At 33.4% G+C, this 19,817-nt stretch overlaps 1 protein-coding gene across 1 annotated transcript in view; it reads left to right on the forward strand.

The window, feature by feature from the left end:
- Positions 1-268: 268 nt before the first annotated feature.
- The window catches only part of LOC139483225 (uncharacterized), a 96,906-nt gene continuing 77,357 nt past the window's right edge, over positions 269-19,817 (forward strand). Inside the window, exons 1-3 of the mRNA XM_071267256.1 lie at positions 269-324; positions 4,839-4,939; positions 6,225-6,298. Coding sequence (XP_071123357.1) covers positions 305-324; positions 4,839-4,939; positions 6,225-6,298 — 195 coding nt within the window. The 5' untranslated portion in view covers positions 269-304. The remainder of the gene's footprint in view (positions 325-4,838; positions 4,940-6,224; positions 6,299-19,817) is intronic.

The raw sequence follows: 19,817 nt of genomic DNA on the forward strand, positions 1-19,817 counted from the left end.
GTCATAGTTATTCCTGTATTGACAAAGGACAATAAATCAAATAGAAATCTTGCAAAAACCATCGTCAGTCAAACATAGCAAACAAATGGATAACAACTGTCATATTCCTGACTTGGTACATGTAATAGTTACAGATAAAACTCTGTTTAGTAATATTAATTATTATAAAGAAGCAGTCAATTTTACATGTGTAGTGTGTTTTTGTTTGTGTATATATATTTTCAAAACAATAATTATTGTAAATATTATATACAACTCTGTAGAGCTTCAAAGACTACACGATTTGCTGATCAGGTTGGAGAATATGCTGGGCATGGCTACAAGGTAAGATTCAATTTGTACAAGAAAATGGTACATTGTTTTGTAAAATTTATCAATGAAAGGGATAGACAATATGAAAACATTACAAACCAGTAAAAGTCTGAAATAACTTTTATCTGTCTTCGACTGTGTCGACTTTTACTCGACATCACTTACATTACTCGACTGTAGTCTTAACCCTGATATTCAACAGTAATAACGTGTACTCGTAGGGCAGTCACATCAAATTCCATTATGTTTACAACAATGCATGAACAAAATAGACATTATAGGTAAAATTGTCAAATTAGAGGTACAGCCGTCAACACCATGTTAGACAATAAACCAGAACAAAAACAAACAAATATTAAACAAAGAAGCACACAAAGCATATATCAGATTTAACAGTCACGTTCATTGCTTACTGGTTTAAGTATTTTAAATCAACCTATAGAGGATTAAAATATTTGAAGTTATGTTACTGAATGGGTAGGTTCACAACAACTCTGGTGTAGAATCGCGTGTTTGACGTTAGAATGTTAATTTTGGGGTTTAAATTATTTGCAAAATTATAATAACATAATGACATGATAATAGAACAAAAACACAATGGCGGAATGATTGAAAATACAGGCCGTTGATATATGTACCAAACAAACTGAAAAAGTCACACGTACAAAGCACACCAGCAATAATGAAAGATAATACAAACAACACATTGACGGGATGCATATGTTCCGAGCCACGTCAAATGGATATCACCAAAATCAGACCAAACAGTAACAATAATATTAACAAGTAATCCTGTGTTAGGATGCTAAAACAAAAGTCACCAAAACGGACCCCACATCAGTGTTCTGTGGTATCCATGATGTCCGATAACATGTGTATAAAGTTTCATTAAATTTGAAGAATTTTGATTGTTTTTACATTTGAGCCATTTCCATGGTGATGGCGGCAATTTGTGAAATTCCAAATTCAAAAGTCAAGTCCAGATATGCTAGACAATATTTGTTTTAAGTTTTATCAATTTTGAAGCATTTTGAAATGTTTTACTTTTAGCATTTTTCATGGTAACAGTGGCCATTTTGGAAATTCCAAACTCAAAAGTCAAGTCTACATACACTAAGCAACATTTGTTATAAGCTTTATTAAATTTGAAGCATTATGAAGTTCCATGGTAACGCTGGCCATTTTAAAAATTCCAAAGTCAAACTGCTGCTGCAATTTGTTCTCTCCTTAATTATATACCATCATATAACATTAAATGTCTCTAGAATAAATTTATCATTGATGTTCTGGAAAGTTCCTTTAAAATTCACCCCCCTAAAATTATGCCAAGAAGACCCCCTACTGAAATAAAAGAAGTTCCATGTTGAAGCAGACATGTGTCTCTTAATATTCATAGAAGTAATCATAATTCCATCTACTAGACATACAGTAGAAAATTAAAGAAATGTAAAAAATTGACCCCACCCATCTTTCAGGCCTCCTAATTATGCCAAGATGAGACCCTGGTATCATGAACATTGGGTTCTGCATTGCCAGGCGAGCGGCAGCCATTTTGAAATTTCCAAAGTCAAAGAGCGCATCTACAGAAGACTAGTAACATTGTTGTAAAATTTCATCAATTTTGGAGCATTTTGAATTTTTTTATTTTTTTGTTGTTTCCATGGAAAAGGCGGCCATTTTGGAAATTCGAAAGTCGAATACACACTCTTGATGGGCCACTAAACATGTCTGTAAATTTTCAGAAAGTTTGGAGCAATAATTTTTTGGGGACATTTCTGCTGTTTACATGGTAACGGTGATCATATTAAAAATTCCAAAGACACCTACCACATTGGCACATGATAAAGAACATACCATTAAAGTTTCAATGGTTTGATATACCATATTAAGAGTTTAAATACTACTTTAAGATATTTCTCATTAGGTTTAATGCTAAACATATTTAGTTTTCATGGCAATATAGTAGTTCCAAAGATTCCCAAAATCATCCTAAACCAGTATATGGTGGACACCAACAATATATAAAGATTTGATGATTTTCAGTTCAGGAATATTCGAATTATTTACCAAAAACCAAAAAAAATATTTTTTACATTTGTTCCGTTTCCATGGTAACGGCGGCCATCTTGCACATTCCAAAGTCAGGTTCACAACTTCAAATGGTGGTCCATATTATGGTATAATTCCATCAACATTGGTCCATTGAATTCCAAGAAATAGCGTGGACAAAATGTGTGGAAGAATAAAAATAAGAAAAAAAGAAACGTAGAATAACAATATGTCACCCCAACTCCGTTAAGGGTGCCATAATAATAATAAACGGGAAAAAACATAAAGTCTCAAAAACTCCGTTTTGGCGACTTCCAGTCAGGGGTACTACTTGTACCAGTTATTTTTTTATTTACTTGAAGAAGTAAAAAAAATATACACATATAAGTAAACAAATAATGTTTGAATAATCTCCCCTTAATTTTCTGAAAAATTTACTTGTATCAGTAAGTTTGTCTTACAATCCCACAACGATCATCAAGTTTTGAGATGTAAATTTATGCCTTTCATGATTTTTCCCAGGTTTGCTGAATTTTTTTATTAGAGTTCAATGGTTTATCTCATTAATTCAACAACGAAACTGGTTGCACAAAGATCTTAAGTTATTGCGCAAGGCCTTCAAAAATTGCTTCTTGGGGGCTTGTAAATGAGCAGTGTTTTGAAGATAACAGACAAATGGGATTTTCATTGTCCATGAAATTACACTTAAATGATTAGTAAAGACATCTGCAAAGGGCAGATAATTTAAAATTCTATAACAGCAATGAAATCATAAGTATTCAATAAAAGAAGATAGGATGACTTTTTTACTTTTAAAAGTAAAAAAGAAATCTGAATGTTTAAGGGACATAACTCAACCAATGTTTTTTAACCTATACAAGTAAATAAAATGTACTTGTATAAGTATCCTACAAATTTACTTATATAAGTATATTAATATTACTTCTCCAAGTAATTAAAAATAACTTGTACAAGTAGTACCCCTGACTGACTTAATAATAATAAGAAACGGGACAAAAACATAAAGTCCCCAAAACTCCGTTTTGGCGACTTTATAAGAAAAAAGAAACGAACAATAACAAGATGTCACCCCAACTCCGTTGAGGGTGCCATAAGAAAAGAATCGTACAATAACAATATGCCACCCGACCTCCGTCAGGGTGACATAACTCCGTCAGGGTTACATAAAAAAAGAAACGAACAATACGGTTACATAAAAAAAGAAACGAACAATAACAATATGTCGCCCCAACTCCGTTGAGGGTGCCATAATAAGAAAAAAAAAGAAACGTAGAATAACAATATGTCACCCCAACTCCGTTGAGGGTGCCATAAAAAAGAAACATAGAATAACAATACGTCACCCGAACTCCGTTGAGGGTGCCATAATAATAATAGGGAAAAAGAAAAATAGGAAAAGCAATATTTCACCCGACATTGTCGATCGGGTGACATAATAATAAGAAACGGGACAAAAACATAAAGTCCCCAAAACTCTGTTTTGGCGACTTCACAAATAATAGAACGAAGACAAATAAAAGTTACTCAGATGATAAATAACGTTAGTACGCAGAATCTATACACCAAGACCATCAATTATTTTTTGTGAAGTTGATACGAAATATTTATCAACAAGGTCTTGATACCTTCCGATGAACTTTTTTAGAAAAAGGACGTGATGTTCTTTGACATATCCCTGGTTCATCAATGTTCTGCCCAGACACTGGTGACGTTTAACAAAATCTTAGTAGGAGCTACAAGCTCTTGAATGTCGAAAAAGTTAAGACATATATAACCCTTATGAGGGCGAAGTTGGTTTATTGGTAATAAGGTGGGGGATTAATGATTTTAAAAGTGAAATTAAATAATCTAGCTTTTTTATCTTCTTGTCCTAGACAATTGTCTGAAGGAACTCAGATTCATATGAAAATAAGAAGATGTCGTTCAAGACGTTACCTAGAGTATAAGTTTATCAAATTTCAATTGATTCTTTTCAAGTATATACTTTTTATCAAATCGCTTTACTTCACAATCATATACAAGAAGTAGAATCCGTTTGTCAAAACAGGTCAATTTCACATTTAACGTAAATAGTGTGGTAACGTTGTTTTTTTTTCAATAAGGAATATATGGCGTTGGTAGCCTTTTCGGCTAGATGCAATTAAATGGTCTTAAAATGTCAGTTAACCTAGATACTAAAATCTGTATTCAAGGGGTACATGTAAATAAATAAAACAAATATACTAAAATATGAATTATCATGAAAACAATTGCTTTACCAAATGTCATAACAGAGCGTACCTTTTTAGATGTTTCTAACACAAATATTGATTTTTTTTTACTGATGAATTGCACTGTAAGTGTAACAATGTGTGATGTAGTCTTGTCATTTCGTCAAACAATATTTCTATTCAGATATAGCCAAATCTATTGTTTGAAAAAAGCTTGGCGTTTCAATTTTTGATTTCTTTTCAAAGAATTGGACGAAGTTGTCTAAGAGTAAATGAGCTTTTTATCAAAGCTGATTTCAGACGTAATTCAAGCACTTGGAAGTTTATTGATAACAGCAGTAAAATTGGTATGTAGCTTACTTTAATGAGATTCATTCATTTGTTTTAGACGCTTGAAACACATTTGAAACAGATAGCAACTTATGAAGCAGACGCATTACGTATACATGTGTAACTACATCCCGCTGTAATATTGTTTCATTCAGTTATTTTAATTACTAGGATTTTATATTTTGCACAAAAACAATCCCGAATATAACCATGTGCCATCGCACATTCACATGTCATATACCTTTTTTCTCTAAGTTATTTCGTACTGCATTTCTTTTCGACAGTATATTGAAAATTAAAAAAATCCAACTTGCGCATTATAATTGATAATTTAACAGTGTGGTCATATATCCTTTCAACTGCTTCCGAAATACTAGTTTTTACTCCCCTTTTCGAGACATACACCATCATAAATACATTTGGAAAGGGTAAAAAAAAACAATGCCAAGAAACACATTGTCAACACTATATTTGAAGACAATGCAAACCGATATGTTACCGGGCCCCTTTTCAGAACTATGCACTATATTCTATCATGTTTGTAACTTGTGATTATATGGATCATTAGCATAAGGAAGCTGTACAGAGACAAATAAACAAATCGAATAATCCGTCATTATTTGATTTCCCAACAATATCACTCTGACCTTAATTTTGACAATAATCATTGTAAAATCTGGTCTGATTTCTGTCCTGCGCAAAACCTTTTTTACATTTGTACCAACAAATTTAATTTTACCAACCTTGGTATCCTTGTGCATCGAAAGAAAATAATGTATCAAAAGTCAATGTCAGGTAAACCTGAATTTGACTGGGACTTTCGACTTGTGGTGTGTGTTTTGTATGTTGCTTAACTGTTGTATTGTAACACTTTTCGAGATATTTAATTCTTTCAGAAATGGCGAGAAAAGACTGAATTGGACTTTTATCCCATATTTGCATTGATAGTATTTGGTTTTGAAATCGAAATATACGAAATCTAGAATCTGTTTAATTTTTGTAAAAACCTGTTATGGGATAGTGAAGACGAACATAAACAGAAAAAAAATGGATATTAATGTGCAAAGTATTTTACCCTGTATTGAACAAAAAAAAAAAAGGAGTTCGAACATCTGACACACATTTTCAAACCTCTCCCAAGAACATTCTTAATACTCGTTGATATTACTATCAAGGAATTAAATTCTTGTATTTTTATAACCAAATAACTTTAGCCTGGTGATTATTGTGACTATGAATTAACATTATCTTTTGTCTACAGTTTTAGCATAAATCATGTATATTTAATTTTTAATATTCTAGCAATAATATCGACAGTAGCAGTCGGGATCGGTGTGACTCCAATAATTGCATATACGATCTGCATGCAGAACAAAGTATGTTGTATTAGTATTAAACAGTATGTTTAAAAAATGTGTATATTACATTATATGTTGCAATATATATAAAAATTAGTATCCTTTTAGTTTAGTTTAAACACAATTTATTTGCTGAATTAAAGTAAATCATACTTATGAAGTCTTCTTCATAATACAATATAAAGTTACAATAATAGTATAATATAATGGACATGCATATAAAGCAAACAGTTTATAGAATATAATCCTAGCTTTCATAGGTAAAAAAGAGGAGAGAAAGTAAAAAGAGAAAAATAAGGTTTGAAAAATTGTATAATTCTGTGACGTTGACTTGTGTATTCATGACGACGATGTCGTTCCGTGCCAGTAATAATAACGCTCTATCAAGGCATAAGAATCTGTTTGACCTTTTTATGAAATTTTGAATATTTTGTTCGTTCGAAAGTTCCAAGTGTCCCCAAATTAAAAGTTTTGTATCTATAACAAAGTTTTCGGATAGCCTGTTGTTGTTATTGAATAAGGTTTTTCTACATATTGTGTATTTTTGACAAACAAAGAAGTAATGGAAGACATCCTCAATATCGGATTCACAATGACAAGAAGGATCATTTATAATATTAGCTCTAAATAGGTCATTGTTTAAGAATGAAGCGGAATATCGCAATTGCGTTAAGATAATATTTAATTTCCTTCGGCCGTACAAATAAAACGTTTTAATTATACATAAAATACATTTTTTCTTAAATTTAGAAATAGAGTCGACACTGCGAATTTTTGGATCAAGTTTATTCCATTCACGTTTTGTAGAGGGAATAAACTGTTTAGTAGTTAGGGAAAGTTTACAAAATGGATCCGAACAATACTATCCTTTTAAAAACCTATTTTTGTGAGTTTCGATACTGAAATCTGGAATTTCGAAATCCGTGTTATAGATTCTTTGAAACCAATATATAGAGTTTGTATGAATATGAGAAAAGTGTCAATGCTTATTTCTTTAGATGAACAGTTCCCAATGATCCTGAAATAGATCTTTAGTTTTATAGAATGATTGGACAAAGCGCTTAAAATTATCTGTAAAAAAATGCATTCTACAGATACATGTAAGTCAGGACTGTTATGTATTACAAAACAGATTGAAACAAGACAATAATTATGATTCAACATGAAAGGTTATTGATGCATTATATTATTCAATTATGTTTTAATGTATGTCGATATTCTATTTATTGATGAATCAGCTCGTCTTAAAAAAGATATAGAACTAATAAAAAATGAAACTCCTGGTATTATCTAATGTACAGATAATATTCAATGCTGCGAAAACACATATTTAAAGTAGTTTTTTATTTTATTAAAATAAGTTACTACCAAAGCAAGAAGTAGTTGACAATAAATGGGAAATGTTTTACATAGCCTACGCTTTCAAATTAATTCCAAGCGCGTCAATGAAACCGTTACCTTTATTGCTATAAGTTCATTGTAAATAAATCTTTTATTTGACCAGTGTCGTATCAATATAATCATATTTTATAATAGTTTAACACATTCCGCCAAGGTTTAAACTAGTTATCTGTTGTCATTTGTCGAGAAAGTCCCGGATGCAAAGATTGTGAATGTGGTTTTCGTTTTTTTTTTAGTTTGCGATGACAACCGTTACAACAATTAGTTAATGTCTGTGTTAAATGATATACTCTATCGACAAATCAATTTATTTTATAAGAAGTTAACTTAGCATTGGCAGATTTCTGTTTGGATAGATATAGGGTAATGCATTTAAATCGATAGCAGTTTTCTTCTTAATAGCCCAAATATACTTCATACAATGCTTTGTTAACAAAATGAGAAAATTTATTGGTCACGGGAAAGATTTTTAAGCTACATGTTGTGCAATATTATCAGATTTTATATAAACTATGAATGAAAATCATATTTTGTGTAATACCGCAGTCCCACTTGGCCACGATCGCACTACGATCTTTGAAATAAATGCAAATTTTGACGATCGTATTTCGATCTTGTAGATCGCAGTAGTTCGTATCACAGTCGTGGTGAGGTCTTGAAGATCTTTATGAGGGTGGTCAACTTTGAACAGTTTCAAAACAATCTTGGTGTGGTCGTGGCGAAATCAGGTCGTAATAGAAGCGTAGTGAGAGCGCACTAAGGTCGTGGTATGATCGCAAATGTTGCTGTACCTTCGTAGTGAGAACGTAGGGAAAGCGTGATTATATTCGGAGAGACTGCGATACGATCTCACAGCGACATTATTACGACCTCACTACGACCATCATGTTTTCCCCGCCACCCAACTACGCTTCCACTTTGACTATACTACATTTACAACACGCTGTTAAAGACCCTATTACGATTCTAGCACGCCCTTGCCGTCATCATCACGCTCTTCTCACGACCCAACTACGTTCCTAATACGACCATCATTCTCATTTTCATTTTCACAAAAAATATACTATTATATCTCTCGAGTTTTTTTTTTGTCTGTATGTAATTAGGACTTCTTGTCCATTTTCTCTAACGGCTCAACCATGTTTGACACATCTGTGTCATCTCTCTGCTATCTTTCACTAACATTTCATCATTTAAGCTTGATGGACCAGCAATAGGTTGTAATTTAGGTTGGATTGGTCGGTCCGACATCTCTTTTGGATCAGGATTCGTTCCTAGCAGAGCCCCCTTTGCCTCTTCGTCTACCCCTACGACCACGCCCACGTGTTCCAGTAGATTTTGGTAGCATGACTGTATATTCCTAGAAATAAAAGTATTAATCAGAAATAGAAAGAATAGAACAGTATATGGAACACGATCTTGACGTTATTGATGAGATCGTAGTAAGATCGGGGTATGAACGAAGTATAATCGTAGTATGGACGTGCTATAGTTGCAGTAGAAGCGTGGTAAGATTGTGTTGCAATTGAATAAATCATGATATAGTCGTAGTGAGAAAGTGATGAGCGTAGTAAGATCATGATAATCCTAGAAAAAGTGTGGTATAATCGTAGCGGGATCGTTGTAGAAAGGTAATGAGAACGTAGTATCATCGTGAAAAAAACGAAAATTAACATTTTCAGGCCGCTCAAACCGCGACCTCACTACGATCTGAATCGCTTTTAGATATCGATGAGCGTGGTGCAAAAGTGGTCTAGTGGGACTTAGGCTTTAGAAATAAAACTACTTGTAGCAAATTCTTATCGATTTATTACATGTTTTCTTTCAACATTTGCACCATGTGTTCATGAAAGATACAAACTGATTGTTTTCTACTATTTAATCATCAAAGACGGCAGACGACACCCATCTTTCCTTAAGCATTATTTATTCCAAATCTACATTTAACATTTTTTTTTCTCTTAAAAAAACATACTTCAAAGTACAGCAAATATTATACTATTCAAAACTTTAAACGTTACATGCTTGTAAGATCATTTCTGGTTTAACAAAAACAAAATATAATAGTAAGTGAAAGGCAAAAAAAGCAGAAAAACAAGTTTTCTCTGTTTAAAACAACACAAGAACACACCCGCGAAATCGAGGGCATTCAGAGCGTGGTTGAAAGTATGTAAAGTGTTGTAGGAAGAATCTTGTAAAAGATTTAATGACTTGAGGATTTCAGAAACAGCATCAAAAGTCATAGGTACTTGGGGGCATGATTTAATTTAATCCCTCCTCCTTTATTTCCAAAATTCCGAATTTTTTGTTTTCTTTCAATTTCAATATGAACATACATTTAGCATGTTATGAACATTCAAGTTAGGAGCCTGTAATTCAGTAGTTTTCGTTTGTTTATGTGTTACATATATGTTTTTCGTTCAATTTTTGTACACTGATAAATACGGCCGCTCGTTTTTTCGTTTGAATTGTTTCACATTGTCATTTCGGGGCCTTTTATAGCTGGCTATATATGCGGTATGGGCTTTGCTCGTTGTTGAAGGCCGTACGGTGACCTATTATATTTGTTAATTTCTGTGTTATTTTTGGTCTGTGGAGAGTTGTCTCAATGGCAATCGTACCATATCTTTTTTTCTAATCAATGATTTTTTGTAAAATATTTAATGACTGGAGAATTTCAGAAAAGGTATCAAAAGTCATAGATACTTTGGGACAGAACAATTGTTTTTCTAGCCCGGCTCCTCCTTTTTTGGCTCCAAAATTCCAATTGTTTTCTATTAATTTTAATAACATATGAACATTGTGTGTGCTTATCTGTATATGATGAACATTCATTACTATAAATAAAGTGTATTTGTCTTTTACTTTCAATTCTCAGTCTACTAATCGATCCACGGCGGTCATTGATATACTGTACAGACCCTCTTTATTTATTAATAAAATTAACGGTACCAATTTTCCTGCACCAGATGCGCATTTCGACAATACATGTCTCTTCAGTGATGCCCGTGGCCAAAATATTTGAAATCCAAAGCTTATATACAAGATGAAGAGCTATTGAACTATGTGATCGCCGTGGATAATAAACTTGAAAATGATAGCAGATAGAAAATACACTTTTTTTGTAGTATAAGTATGCATGTTCAAAGTAAACAGAAAAACGCAAACCGGAAGTCTTATCTGACTTAAAATTTTGCCCAATGACGGAAACATAGCCGGATGCCTTTTTCACGTTTGAACTCAACCTGAATAATCATATGAATGGATGACGAATGCGACTATGCACTCTACCTATAGGACACAGAGGCATGGTGATTAACTTATTGTAAAAAGAAGAAAAGCGACACACAAAATGCGGTCTTCTCGTTTAATAGTTAAGATGTTCGGACAATTTTAAAAGGATGAGTAAAGAATTCAAGTTAATTTGACAATACCTAGTTTGACCACTCCTGTGCTTATGACCGCCTGACACCTGCGTTTAATTGAAGCTGTTACACGTCAAATAAAGTCTTGAGGGGTGTTGTTCCATTCCTCTGCCGTCGCTAAAATTCAATTTGAATTTAAAATCATCGGTCAAAAGAATTTCTGCATGTATGTGCCTGTCCCAAGTCAGTAATTCAGTGGTTGTCGTTTGTTTGATATGTGTTGCATATTAATTGTTCGTTAATTGTTTTTGTACATGAATTTGGCCGTTGGTTTTCTCGTTTGAATTGTATTACATTTTAATTTCGGAGCCTTTTATAGTTGACTATGCGGTATTGGCTTTTTTTATTCTTGAAGGCCATACTGTGACCTATATTTGGTAATTTGTGTCATTTCATCTCTGGTGGAGAGTTGTCTCACTGCCAATCATACAACATCTTGTATTTTATATTGTCTTCATGCTAGTCTATTCTGTCAATTTGGCACTCGAGTGCATTATGTGACTGCTTATGAATAGGTCTCTTGAACGGACGTCGAGCTTCAAGACCAAATTGACGCAATCGGTTACTAGTTGTTTGAGCAGATATTATGTGTTTTTTTCATCCGTGGGTTTGTCATGATGTTTGTGACGCGTTTACAAATCGATTCCGGAGATGAATGATGCGGATGTGCCTGTCTTGACGTAACGTTGTTTTAAATGGTCTTCCACTACGGGGGCGATAATTTTAGTATCAGGATATCTTCATCCTTGCAATAGTCATTATAGAGACATTAAAGTGATTTGCAACTTGTACTTCAATCATTCCTGCTGTCAACATGCAAACTGCTCCTTCTCTCTCAGTTAATAATAAACGAGGCATTGACTTACGTGTAACTTTTTTCATTTTTGTATGTAAACTTTTAAAAACAATCATGATCGACACATTTTATAACTAAAAGGATAACTCTATCTCTTTACCGGTAATTTTTGGAAAAAAAATTATTCTTTTTTAAATAAAAGAATGCTCAATTACATTTTACATTCATTTACATGGAAAAGTAAAATGCTTTATACCTAATTATAATTCCGTTTTCAATTACCATATCCCTGGTACATATGCCTGTAAATCAACAGCAAAACTACAATTATTACCTTGTTCGAAACTAAGTAACATAGAAATGTTTTTATCATGTTTATAGTGCTTTTGTATTATTTCTCAAACGTATAAACTGAGTATATCATATTGTAACATCAAATACAAAGACAAAAATTTGAGTCATTGCAGTTATGAGACGAGAAAAACACATTAAAATGTTTAAGCCATACACCTCTGAATTTATAATTACTCAATCATTGAAACTGTTAGTGATTTTATAAAATCACCAATTATACGAGGGATTTTATCAAATCACTGATTTAACAACTTCACTGTTACACATCGTTATCTTCTTTTAAGAAGACAAATAAACAGGCACTACAATATCGAAAAGTCTGACAAACCAAATTGAATGTATTTCTCATGTTGCATGAATAATTACTCACATTTTCCGGGAGTATGACTTGTGTCTTTATTTTTCTTTACGAATTATGATTTATGTTAATTTGAAGGAATTAACTCGACTCATTCTCGACATTCTAAATATAATGTATTCTCAAATTAATATTATTTACAAGAAAAAAAGTTTGGCATGTAAATATTTTTATGATGAAAAATTTTGGTATAAAAATACATCATATAAATACAAATATGAGTATGCAAATATTAACAAATGAAATTGTGAGTACATGTATGTTGGAATGAACCGATTTTAATGTAGGTTTGTAATTGGAACATTGCAGTATCGTCATTCTATTGTTGTACCTGTTCTTTATTTCAGTGATTAAACTGTCACTTACCTGCAAAAAAAAACCCATTATGTACCTTTAACTGATCAATATTTTAAAGAATAACTCTCCTCTCTCTTAAAATATTGGACAGCTGAAGGTAGCATAACGGTTTCTAACAGGTAACTTGGGTAAATGATAGTCCAATTTCTGAAATCAATTCCGCAATATTTTTACTAATGTAAAAAAAAATACAACCAACGTAAGTAAGTAAAACTTATTTTGATTCGGCATATTGACAAATAAACTACACTATCAGCACTAATGTATGGAACGCCAAAACTATCTTGTTATGACCATTTTCATTATGTGATGTGAATTTACCCTTTAATGATGTGCACTTGTCCTTATATGATGTGCAAACATACTTATATAATGTGCAAACATTCTTATATGATGTGCATATGTACTTGTATGATGTGCAAATATCCTTATATGATGTGCAAATGTAGTTATATGATGTGCCAATATACTTATACGATGTGCATTTCCCTTTATATTATGTGCAATCATGTTTGTATTTTATATAATGTGGTTGTATCTTTATATCATGTGCTTGTATCATGTGGTTCGGTTGACTTTATTTAAGATGTCGAAACGTCATTATATGGTGTGCTTTTATCGTCGTCGTGGTCAATGAACATGATTACGATTAGTATGATTACTGTCTACGTCATGACTAATTCCGGCCTGTTTCTGCATAATAATTATAATCTCGGCTTAAACTGTAGTTATCGTTTTGAAAATAGTTGCGATTTAAGAAGAGAAAAACCTTGACGGGTTGAATCCACGATTTAAGATGAAAAATTCGGTGTGTCTACAATAATGAACATACGGGGTCTACAATAATGAGCATACAATTAAAGTTATTAAGTTTACGAAATGGTTCTTAAAAATGTTGCTATCGCAATTTAAAGTATATTTTTAAGATGGAGTGAGACAGACTCAGTGCAATTTCACAAAAAAAATCAAATAAACTTCAATCATTTCGGAGGAAGATTAAGATCAATTAATACAGGAGCTAGTTGAAGAATTTCCCGGCTGCGGCGGAAATATGATTAAAACAAATTATGGGGCTTTTATTGATAGCTTGCTGTTCGGATTGAGGAAATGTTTCGTATTGAAAGCCGTACTTTGACCTTTAAAATTTTACTGTTCTCACATTATGACGCTGATGTAGATATCTTCTTATTTCTATTCATTGCGAAAAACACCAATGAATCCAAAGTCAATTTTAAAAATGTTTCATAAAGACAGCTACAAAATTGTCTACTCTTGTATAATTATTCCAGTATGTATGATTGGTTGATTAATTTGTTGATTGATTGATTGTTTAATTAATTTGTTGATTGATTGATTGATTAATTGGTGTAAAACGCCACTTTCAAAAATATCAAGCAACCGACTTTCGGTAAAAATTCAACTGATAATTCTTTTCAATTAAGATTTGAGTCCTTACCTGCCACTTGTGGGATTCGAACTCACAACCTAAATGTTGACAGGCTAGATATTTTGACCAGTCGGCTACCTACCCCCTCCATAAAACATGAATTGAAGGAAATATGGGATGATCTTTAACTCGGTGCATAACATTTCCGAAAATCTTTTTATTATGTTGTCATGCATTTATTGCACAACTTCATTTGCATGATAATGAATAGAATCTTGCCGTTGAGCAGAAAATTGATATATACGGACCCATTGGTGGCCTTCGGTTGTTGTCTGCCCTATTGTCGGGTGGTTGTCGCTTTGACACATTCCCCATTTCCTTTCTCAGTTTTGATTTTATATATATTAAAAAAAAAGATGTGGTATGATTGCCAATGAAATAACTCTCCACAAGACACTAAATGACACAGATATTAAAAACTATAGGTCGCCGTACGGCCTTCGACAATGAACAATTAAACGAGAAAACTAACGGCATAAGTTATGTACAAAACTGAACGAAAAAAAATACCGGTATGTAACACATCAACAAACGATAACAACTGAATTACAGGCTCCTGACTGTTTGTCCTAGACCGACACCCTGAACCGAATTTTTAACATGCTAGTTCACAGGTAGAGATTTCACCTTACCCGGACATATTATTCTGATTCCGAGCCGAAAAAGTCTTTGCTTAGCAGGGAAGCAGCAAATACCAATTTTAAATTCTTTGGTTTTAAACATGCCGGGATTCAAACCCACGCCCAGCCACACTTGAGGCGAGTATGCTACCATGAAAGCACCACCACTATACAGTTACCCGTAATGTAAAAGGAAAGCCGCTTAGATACGACTCTTTTCAGAAGGGAATCAACATTTTTGTTTCCTTTGAAAAGGAGAGAAAAAAAAAACAATTATAAAATAAAAAAATAATTAACCATGTTATTTAAACAAAAAGTTTATTTTTGATTATAGTCAATAAACATTTTTTTCCTGGAACAAGAAAGTACATGTGCTCCGGCCAACACTAGATAAGGAGTCGGTGCATAACCTATCTGATTAAGATACAATTTACAGATAATCTGTCATTTACATCATTTACATCACGTTGACCGCGAGGGTATTCCGATGTATTGTCGCCACAGAAATTTACTTTCGTATTTTACTGGTAACCGATCGTTTAAAAACGCAGACATTATCGAGTGCAAAATAACATTCCTTGTCGATTAAAGGAATACTAATAAAACATTTTTTTTAGAACATATTGAATAATAATATCAAAATGTTGTGTCGTTAGAAATATGTATATACATTTAGTTAGTAAAAAATCACTAATATATGTGCATACGTACAGAAAAATTGTGTTAACTCAAGCAAAAGGATATCCCAAGAACGTTTTTGCGGGAAAATATGAATGCCTTCTTAAATCCAATCTTTTAGAAAAATAGAATTATTACAGAAGAGTTTTAAACATGCACTTGCACTGCACTATTATACTGGGTGCCAATGAAAACGCAACACTAAGTTTTTTAGAAATAACTTTTTTATAAAAAATAATATTTTGTTTACAGTAATTGTTAAAGACAGTTAAAGGGTTTATCCAAAGATAAAACTCAACCAAAAATGTTTAATTACCACGATTCGAATGCAATACATTAATGCAACACAACGCTAAAATTCACTAACTCACAGTCTCAATAACGAATGTGTCCACCGCGTGCTGCAACGCAAGCTCTACAACGACGTGGCATTGACCTGACCAGACGTCGGATACGGTGTGGTGGATTGTTTGTCCATTCTTCTCGCAATGCAATTTCGAGTTGGCGCAGCGTAACTGGTGGTGGCTGTCGTCGTCTTACGGCTTGTCCAATTTGATCCCATAGGTGTTCTATTGGACTCAAATCCGGCGAAAAAGCTGGCCATGGTAATGTCTGAACATGGTTGTTTTTGATAAACGCAGTTGTGAGTCGTGCGGAGTGTGCACGAGCGTTATCTTGCTGAAAAAGATTAACATCTTGATGTCCAGCCATGAACGGTATAACGGTCGGTCGTAAAACTTCATCAATGTAGCGTTGAGCGTTTAAATTGCCATTGATAGTGATGAGAGGAGTTTTATGGTTGAATGATATTCCTCCCCATACCATGACACTACCACCACCCCAACGATCTGTCTCTTGGATACACGAATCTGCATACCGTTCTCCTCTTCGTCTCCACACACGAGTTCGTCCATCACTACGGCGAAGATGGAATCTTAATTCGTCCGTCCATAGGACAGTTGTCCATTGCCTGTGTGACCATCTCTGACGCTGTTGTGTCCATCTTAAGCGATTTTGGCGTCGTACTGCTGTCAGCATGTTACCACGGAAAGGCCTCCGTGCCCTCAATCCACTGCTGCGCAAACGGCGTCTTACCGTGTTTGCTCCAATTTGTCTCCTATGGACGCCGACAGTCTCCCGTGCTGTTTGGACAGCCGTACGGAACCGATCTCGCAGATGCTGAAGACGAATGAATCGGTCCTGCTGGGCAGTAGTTGCTCTCTGTCTTCCGGGACGTGGTCTATCATTCAAAGACCCAGTTTGGTTGAATCTTTGGATAAGTCTCGTAATTGTTGAGGCTGAACAATGCATTCTGCGTGCAATTTCACGACTTGAAATGCCTCCTTGCACCATGCCCCAAACTTCATGTCTCTGGTTGTCTAAAAGTCTTGGCATCTACGGCTTAGTCTATTGCAGCGGCTAACAAAAAAGGATGGGAAAGTTCAATTCTTAAGCGAGGCTTTCCAAAACACACAATGAGAAAATCACTCGTGCGTTAAATAGCGGTGCACTCGACTCATCCCCCTTTTTAGCTCACCTGGCCTAAAAGGCCATGTGAGCTTTTCTCATCACTTGGCGTCCGTCGTCGTCGTCGTTAACAATTTTTCAAACATCTTCTCCTCTGAAACTACTGAATGGATTTGAATATAACTTAGCATGATTGTTCCTTAGAGTATCCTGCACAAAGTGTGTGCTTCGATTTTTGATCCGTCAAAAAACATGGCCGCCGTTACTTAAAATAGAACATAGGGGTCAAATGCAGTTTTTGGCTTATATCTCAAAAACGAAAGCATTTAGAGCAAATCTGACATGGGGTAAAAATGTTCATTAGGTCAAGATCTATCAGCCCTGAAATTTTCAGATGAATCAAACAAACCATTGTTGGGTTGCTGCCACTTAATTGGTAATTTTAATGAAATTTTGCAGTTTTTGGTCATTATCTTGAATATTATTATAGATAAAGATAAACTGTAAACAGCAAAAATGATCAGCAAAGTAAGATCTACAAATAAGTCAATATGACCAAAATTGTCAATTGACCCCTTAAGGGGTTATTGTCCTTTAATGACAATTTTTCACAATTTGTTCATCATATTTGCTAACTTTAAAAAATCTTCTCCTCTGAAACTGCTGAATGGATTTGGATGAAACTTAGCATGATTGTTCCTTAGATTATCCTGCACAAAGTGTGTGCTTCGATTTTTGATCCGTCAAAAAACATGGCCGCCGTTACTTAAAATAGAACATAGGGGTCAAATGCAGTTTTTGGCTTATATCTCAAAAACGAAAGCATTTAGAGCAAATCTGACATGGGGTAAAAATGTTCATTAGGTCAAGATCTATCAGCCCTGAAATTTTCAGATGAATCAAACAAACCATTGTTGGGTTGCTGCCACTTAATTGGTAATTTTAATGAAATTTTGCAGTTTTTGGTCATTATCTTGAATATTATTATAGATACAGATAAACTGGTAATAGCAAAAATGTTAAGCAAAGTAAGATCTACAAATAAGTCAATTTGACCAAAATTGTCAATTGACCTCTTAAGGAGTTATTGCCCTTTAAAGACTTTTTTCACAATTTGTTCATCATGTTGACTTACTTTAAAAAATCTTCTCCTTTGAAACTGCTGTATCAATTTCAGCCAAACTTAGGCTAAATGAGTTTTAGAGTTTCAGAGTATCTAGTATAAATTTTATATTTCATTTCCTTGTATGTCAAGAAACATAGCTCCTATGGCTAAAATAGAACATAGGAGAAAATGATTTTTTTTTGCTTTTGAAGAAAATAGGACGATTCAAAGAACATTTAAATAAATTGAAAAGCCAAAATAATCATTGATGAGAGATTAAACCAAAAAAATTCAGGTGAGCGATTCAGGCTCTTGAGAGCCTCTTGTTTGTAACCAAGCACGTAACTTTTTTTCTAAAATCATTCAAGCGTAAAGATTTCGAAAGAAGTCTGACGATTCAATTTCTATCCGATATAGGTAATCATTTAAAAAAAAATAATTATATATTTTAAAATATTTGAAATTTACAAGTGTTGCGTTTTCATTGGCACTCAGTATATTAGATTAGTAGAATAGAATGATATACAAATGGATGAAAATTATATATACATATTACTGTTACATCTATATACAAATATGAATATACTATATAACAACAAACCAAAGTATACTGATTTGTACACTACAATATAAAAGTGATTACGGAGCGGTTGAATTCCCTGTAATTTATTTATCATCCACGCACAAACTTGTCTCAGAAGAAATATAATTCTGTAAATTAACCTCACTTTCAGGTATAGATATGTGATTTTGTTTTAGTTTTTAGACAAGTGCGTGTGACCATCCACATGAACTTGCAGTCATCCGATGATCATTACTTCAGTTCTTTAGTCAGCCAATTAAATTTAGCCTTCACATTTTTGAAGGTGTATATAAATCCGAAAAACGGAGAATCCTAATGATCTTTAAACAGAAAATAGAAACGAGCGTTTTCAGACCCGCGTAAGCATAGCTTGGACACACAATATATGTAAAGTAATTAGATTGGTGTCTAAATGAACATTACACACTGCATTTAGAAATGGTTTACTGAACACTGGTGGTATCTGACAGATAGAAATTTGTGTTTTAAATTTATCTTATTGAAGAATTACGACGGTGACTTTTAAGATTTTGCGTTTATCTTTAAAACTTTAATAGATTACGAAAAAATAGTGCAATGTGTCTGAATAGATTCTGTGGTAAATTTTAAGGTCCCATTTGGCAATTTTGACTCCTATGAGTTTTGTTGTTTTATTGCCTATTATCTTGATAACTTATCTATAGAGCAAAATATTATAGACAAGAACAGATTTAAAAACAAGAAATTCATAATTATTGTCATTTTCATCATTGGTGGTATGGACGTGGTAGGAAAGATTGGAATCTTTCTTTTTATTTCCAAGTCATTACCTTGAAATAGGGAAAAAAACACAAACCAAAACCCTTTCCAAAGACATAAACTTTTCACCCCCCCCATGACAGATTTATAGACAGTCAAGAATCGGTCGAAACTCATCAAACACTTATCAGATAATAAATACATTGCA

This window comes from Mytilus edulis, chromosome 7, assembly GCF_963676685.1.
Source record: "Mytilus edulis chromosome 7, xbMytEdul2.2, whole genome shotgun sequence".
In the NCBI taxonomy this organism is placed as follows: domain Eukaryota; kingdom Metazoa; phylum Mollusca; class Bivalvia; order Mytilida; family Mytilidae; genus Mytilus; species Mytilus edulis.